Source organism: Syngnathus acus, chromosome 21 (genome assembly GCF_901709675.1).
Source record: "Syngnathus acus chromosome 21, fSynAcu1.2, whole genome shotgun sequence".
Lineage (NCBI taxonomy): Eukaryota > Metazoa > Chordata > Actinopteri > Syngnathiformes > Syngnathidae > Syngnathus > Syngnathus acus.
Window position 1 is genome coordinate 10,280,042 of NC_051105.1, and position 7,152 is coordinate 10,287,193.

General features: G+C 45.2%; 1 protein-coding gene across 2 annotated transcripts; it reads left to right on the top strand.

The window, feature by feature from the left end:
* The first annotated feature begins 223 nt into the window (after positions 1–223).
* On the top strand, positions 224–5,283 carry sp3a (sp3a transcription factor). 2 transcript variants are annotated; one of them, XM_037240428.1, is made up of 7 exons: positions 224–402; positions 714–811; positions 1,139–1,234; positions 1,476–2,724; positions 3,243–3,429; positions 3,516–3,712; positions 3,805–5,283. In XM_037240428.1, exons 1-7 carry the CDS (start codon positions 396–398, stop codon positions 4,095–4,097), a joined length of 2,127 nt encoding a protein of 708 aa, XP_037096323.1. In that variant the 5' UTR covers positions 224–395; the 3' UTR covers positions 4,098–5,283. The 2 variants fall into 2 exon arrangements, with proteins under 2 accessions (XP_037096323.1, XP_037096324.1); XM_037240429.1 differs by lacking the exon at positions 1,139–1,234.
* The last annotated feature ends 1,869 nt before the right edge of the window (positions 5,284–7,152 follow it).

A 7,152-nucleotide genomic window follows, 5' to 3' on the forward strand; every position in this document is an offset into this window, starting at 1 on the left:
TCTCTCTTTTGTTTTTTGATAGCGTGCACTCACTCACAAGTGAAATACTAATAACCATAATCGTACTGTTAAAGTGACAAAATGCAGAAGAGGAAAATAATCTGCCACAGAATGATTGGTATGGTCGCTAGCGAATCAGCGTGCGACGCTTGAAAGTATCAACCAATCAAATGCAGTATACGTAAAGCAAGGCGGAACTTGATGCGTATGACGCCAACGCTCCAGTCAACTGTGCAGGCCCCACCCTTTGTGTTGCTTACCGCCAGTCAATCAAAATAGAAACAAATCTTGACAGTTATCACCTATTTCTACGCGCCCGCCGTCAATAACTGACTACCGGTCATGTCGGGTTGGTTGTAGCTGCAAAAACTCTCCGTTTAACGGCAAGTCACGCCATGACTGGTATGTAATTTCTCATCCAATTCCTCACCCACGTAAAGCTAACAAGCTAACAGGCATCCTCTGGCTAAATTAGCTTGCTGGTAGGCTAGCATGGATACGGCTAATCAGCGACTAAGTTAGCCGCTAACGCTGTGCTTGTAACTAACTGGGTTAGCGCATTTTAGACGCAAACGAATTTCCTCCGCACCATTTGAGGACTTTAGTAATCGCGTCCAGGCTGAATATTGTAAACTGCTACGCCCTTCGTTTGAGCGACGAGCTTTGTTGAGCTCCCGTTAGCTGTATTCGAACTCGTATGTTGTCCTTCACAGCGCCAGAACAACCCATGAAAGCAGACGAAATGGCTGCTTTGGACGTCAACAGCAATCAGAGCAACTTTTTGCAACATGAAGACGGCACGGGCAATCAGGTGAGAGATCCTTGCGGTATTTTCGCACGACATGTGTATAGCTTGCGGCTCTGAGTTGGAAAGTTGGAGGGGTTTTGAACCCCTCAGACAACGCATCCTCTCAGGCGGTGCTAAAATCCCGCCTTCTTTCTTGCCTCCGGGTGACCGCCTGAAAATCTCCACCAGATGCAAACGTTACGCAAATGGTGTCTGAGGGGCTCAACAGAAGCATTTTATTTCCGAGCTACCCCCCATAAATTCACTTGTGTCACACGTCACTTTTGTCTATTTGGCCCACACTAATGGCCACTCAATTTCTCCCCCTTAAACTTGCACATGGTGGGTTAGGACATTGAGTCGTCGTCCCTCGACCTGCTCGCGACCACCTGCACTAAGGTTGGCTCACCGGCATCAGAGGTGGACAGAGGTGCTGCCGCTGGTGTGGTAAGTCGGCCACCTCTGGTTAAGATGTTAGATTGAGAAGCATCAGATCATGCCAATTCCATCATAAGGCAGTTTTCCACCACAGGAACCAGCTCAATGGACAAGACAACCAAAATTTGCTCATTTGAAAGATCGTGCTTCAAAGGCCATCATTCGCAAACGACGTGCAAATCATTTAGGTGCCTGTGAGATTTTGCATGGATTTGCAATGTGTGTAATATCCATCTTTATTTCCTCTTAGGCTACAGATCAGACTTCTGCACAGCTTACAGTGTCTGATAAATGGGAGGTGTTAGCCCCCACCACGGCTGCAAAGGATGACTCCGGGATACTCCAGATCCAAGGCCAAGGAATATTAACGTCAAATGGACAGTACGTTCTTCCTCTCCAGAGTTTGCAGAGTCCGCCGATTTTCGTGTCGTCGGGAAGCGACACTGCCTCTGCCAATTCAGTGCCTAGCATTCAGTACCAAGTAATCCCTCAGATTCAGACTACAGACGGACAACTGAGCTTCGCCACCACAGGGTTGGAGGGAGCAAATCTGAGTCAGGATGCGGCGGGACAGATTCAGATCTTACATGACGGTAGTCAAGGTCTGTGTGTGACCTCTGCTGCGAGCATCCTTACCAACAACCAGAGCCTCGTATCACAGACTGGGACTATGCATCAGATCCAGGGGATTTCTATCGGCAGCTCCGCGTTCAACAACCAGGCTCAGGTTGTTACCAATGTGCCTGTGGGTTTGCCGGGGAACATCACTTTTGTTCCGATCAACAGCATAGACTTGGAGGCGCTAGGCCTATCCGGGGCCCAGACTATCGCCACGGGCGTCACTGCAGACGGCCAGCTAATCATGGCGGATCAACCGGGTAGCGGCTCTGAGAGTCAGGAGAAGACCGGCGACGGCCTCTCGCAGACATTATCAGCGAATGAGGTCAATGCTGAGCTTTTTGTGCCCACGTCTTCCTCCCAGCTGCACAATTCCACCGGCGAATCCAGCCTCCTGACCCAGGACACCTCGTTGTCGTCTGTGGCAACGCAGCGGTCCGACTCCAACGCCGGCTTCCAGCAGGGTTTCATCCAACAAACTCCAGAGCCGAACATCCAGGCGACGTCCGCTCCGCCCGTCGTCCAGCTGCAGCAGGTGCCCCTGCAGACCGCCAACGGGCAGGTGGTCCAATCGGTGGCTGCGGCCGGCCAAGGCGTGCAAAACCTTCAGCTTATCAACCCCGGGACCTTCATCATCCAAGCCCAGACGGTGACCCCGTCAGGCCAGATCCAGTGGCAGACCTTCCAGGTGCAAGGTGTGCAGAACCTGCAAAACCTTCAGCTTCCCACCACTGGCTCTCAGCAGATCACTCTGGCTCCCGTCCAGACCCTCTCACTGGGGTCCAATCCGGTCGGCGTCAACACTGGTCAGATGCCCAACATACAAACAGTGACAGTCAACTCAGTGGCGCAACAGCAAGGAAATGCAGACATGCCAAGAGGTACACTCTTCACCGCATACGATATTGTACATGTGATAAGAGCTCCAATGCCAAGCAAGTCTGTTTCTACGCAGAGGATAAGGCTCAATTTTGAACAACAATGTCAATGTCTGCTCGTTGTGTAGCTAATTAATTACATGCACAATAAACACAAATTTATTCGGGATTGAGGGACTATTGACTGGGCCGATTATCGACGTCAAGGAAGTTTGATGAATATGATGAAACTTACTGTTTTGACCTCTGGAGCTTCCTGAACTTTGTTAGAAATTTTAAACACCAATGTCAATAGTCCGGGATAATATGTTTAAAGATATTTATAAGTTATTAGTTGGAGTTTGTATGTTTGTTTTTGTTTTTTTCACTTTTACTTGCAAAAAACAAATTGTAAGTCAACATTCTGAGAGTTTTTTTTTTTTTTGTATCTCAAAATATTCAACCATTTTTATGATGTCATCATTCTTACATTCACATAGCACATAGCCTGAATGCAACTGTGGCTTTTCTGCACTCTCCAGACATCCGGATAAAGGAGGAGCCAGACTCAGCGGAGTGGCAGCTAAGCTCCGATTCCACCCTAAACACCAGCGATCTGTCCCACCTTCAGGTCAGGCTAGTGGAGGACGAGGAGTATATTGGCCTGGGAGGCAAAAGGCTACGTCGGGTGGCCTGCACTTGCCCTAACTGTAAAGAATCTGGTGGGAGGTGAGGATTTGACTTCCAAAACCCGGCGCGGGCTTTTTGTAAACAAACGTCCCGGGATGCTCATTGCGCTGGTCTGCGTTCCTCAGGGGATCCGGCATGGGGAAGAAGAAGCAGCACATCTGCCACATCACAGGCTGCGGCAAAGTCTATGGAAAGACGTCACACCTGCGAGCACACTTGCGTTGGCATTCCGGAGAGCGACCTTTTGTCTGCACTTGGATGTACTGCGGGAAAAGGTTCACGCGCAGCGACGAGCTGCAGAGACATCGGAGAACACACACAGGTGCCACACCCACTCGCAAAAAAAGAATTCAAACAGGGGTGTGTAGACTTTTTATCACCACTGAATGTCAAACTTCATTTATTGTTTGGCAGGCGAGAAGAAGTTCGTGTGCCCGGAATGTTCCAAGCGCTTCATGAGAAGCGACCACCTGGCCAAGCACATCAAAACCCACCAGAACAAAAAAGGCGTGAACTCCGGCAGCACCATGGTGACGTCGCTGGAGTCGGCGGGCTCCTCGGACAGCCTCATCACCACGCCGGGCGGGACCACGCTCATCCTCACCAACATCCAGCAGGGCTCCAACAACGCCCAGGACATCCTGGCCAACGCCGAGATCCCCCTGCAACTCGTCACCACCTTAGCGGCCAGCGAAGTCATGGAGTGATTTGACGCGACGCTTGCACAAACTCACGCGGCGGGCGCCATTCTCGTATACTCCTTCCCGTTTTTTTTTTATTCCAGTTTAGAAGAAAAAAACTAAATAAATGAAATAATGATATATATTTTACCATTTTAAAAGAGAAAGTCCGCTCTGCTGTGAAGTGGAGTTAAGAATAGAAGAAGACATTGCAGTAATTACACAAGGAAATGCCTTATTTTGTACGACGTAGTGTAGTGCAGGTATAGGGTGCCCTCAATCAACCATGTCAATCATGTTTTTCCACCTTTTCTTATCGTCACCTTATGTCCTTCTTTGCCTCACCCCCAAGTCAAATGTACCCTAAATTACTGTCTTTGATGCAAATGTATTTAAATTGCTCTTTTTTTTTTTTTTTTTTCTTCCCCGTCTTTTGTGAAGATGCATTTTCCTCACAGCTTCCGGTTAAGCAATTCTCACTGCAGTTTCTTGGGTGGAAACAACAATTTTTCTAACTTAATTTTAGAAGGACCAACATTTCAATGGATCATTAGATATTTTGGAGCAGATCGTTATGTTGGCAGCATAAATGCGTTTTGTAAAGAACAAGATCTTTTGTAAGCCATCTTTGGTGAGAGTTGCCAAATTTGCCTCAGGGTGAGTTTTAACTGCATCGTAACACAAGTGTAGATTGAAAATATCCCCTGTAACGTCTCGATTTTGGAGACAAATCCTTTCAGATGGACCAAAAGCTCAGAAGAAAGACAGCGCTCATTGCGTAATTAGCCAGGTCACGTCTTTATTTTTCCCCCATTTGATGATGCTTGCTTCTTTTATTGAATCATCTCAGCTGTGCAATTCACAATCAGTCCAATTTAAGTGTAAATGTCATTTTGAAGGTGGTACTTTGAATTTTGAACAGCACTGTCTTCATCGTGAACTATTGTCGGCGTCCGTGTCAGCAAATCTCTATTTGTATAGATTTTTATAAGAAATATGTTGCATTCCCATAGTCAACGTTCTTATTTCTGCCCCCGACTCGAAAGAAATAGGTGAAATTAGTTATATAACTTTTTATATATATATAAGTATACATTGTCCTCTTCAGCTGACACACAGCTCGTTGTGTACTAAGATTTGCAGTTTTTACTTGTTTAGAACTGTACAAAAAACTGTCTATAATGTCATTATAAAGATTTCTGTTACACTCAAATCTCAACGGAAAGCTTTTTCTGTGTGTGTGTGTGTGTGTGTTTCCTAATTTGAACTTGAATTGCAACCGTACATTATTTTCCTTTCTTGGAGTTTTCATTAGTAACTTTGCAGCCTCCTTTCCGACTGTGTGTTCCAGCAGATGTCACTGCAGCCAAGGGAGCAACCAAGCCCTGCTTGACCCTTTGACCTTCCCTCCGCTGGGTTGCAAAGACCAAGTCAGAAGTCGACTGAGGCGAGATGGAGGTTGAAAACATCAGGAGTATAATGGATGAAGAAAGTCTCATAACTTTGAACACAACCGGCAGGGGTAAGTGAGTACACCTGTGAATTCACCCATTCATCACTGTTTGAAATTTCAAGTAAGTAAGAACCATTTTGTTTTGTTGACCACTTAAGTTTTGCTAATTCTTTGCAAAGTTAGCTTGTAGTCAAACACTACCAATTAAACCTTATCGCTATCACTTGCTTTTAAATATTGTGTCCTAAAATGAGCACAAGTGATTTAAAAAAAAAAAAAAAAGACTGTCACTAGATTTTACTGTGTATGACCATAATTAAAAAATAGTTGATGAAAAACTTTATGGGGTAAATCAGCATGCTTTTTTTTGTGTTCGTGTCAGAAAATAAAAAGCAAGTGAAATGGTGTCGCCTGTTAAAGAGGCCTCTTCCCCCCCCCCCCCCCCCTCGTTTCATTTGCATAATTTAATGAATCCAAGTCATTGTAATGCAATGCCAAGTGCAGCAAGAACATAGAATGACAGTTTGAGTTAATGAAATGTGTTAACGGTATCATCATTTACTTGTATGTTAATTAGTCCAATTAATTTCCCTTGCTCTGTAATCTGAATATTGTAATAATCTTTGCTCCCCTGAAGGAATGAAATCCACCATGCACACACCTCTGGGACAATCTGCACCAAACATCGTGCCTTACCCACTTCAACTGGACGCGCACTTGGCATGTGAGCTCCTTTGATCAATTATCATTACTTATAATATTATTAGTCTTTGCATTGTGTTTGTTGCGCTTGGCAGAAATCACAGCGAAAGACGGAGAGCCGCTTGACATCATTTGTATACTTCACGACGTCCTAATGTTTTTTTTCTCACCGCCTAGCTAGCTAGCCGTTGACAAATAAACTGACGATCTTGCTGCCATAAGTGTTGAAGAACTTGAGACCATTTCACACCCAAAATTTACAGCGGATACAGTAAGTACATTTTGCTATGTGGTTTCCTGAAAATAAAATACCCTGTAAAGTGAAGTCATAAGTTTGTGGGAGATAGCTCAGTGCTCGAGCAGCTAGCAAGGCATACGTAGCACGCAATTTTCAGGTCATTTACAATCGACATGAAAAAGCTTTTTTCTTGCATATTCTTAGTGTGATTTACTTTTCTTTTTTTCTTCCAAATCGGAAGGACATTTCGCAGCAATATAGAATTCAGCATAACGCTATCCAACCTTGTCTGCACCGTTGGTGCAAATGACATAGTTCGTTCTACTGTCCCTTATATACAAAACACTTGAGAGATGAAAGCGGCTTTGTCTCCATTTGAGTCCAGTTTTCGCCCAGTCGTAGCAAGATAGGCCTGCAATTTGGCCAAATGACTATTATTTTCCTTTCTCAAGGAACAAGTACAGCCCAATGGATTGTTACAACACAGCTGCAGTCATGCACTGCATATGTTTTGTGTATAAAGCACCTCTCGAGATTTACAGAATCTTTGCATGTAGACTGAGTGTATCCATCCAAGTGGAGTTTAACAGTTTTTTTTTTAATCATCAGGATTGAAGGGTGTCCTTTTTTGGTGCCCATTCTTGCCCTTGATCAACCGCACAAGGCAGACAGTAGCACTGATCATTTTC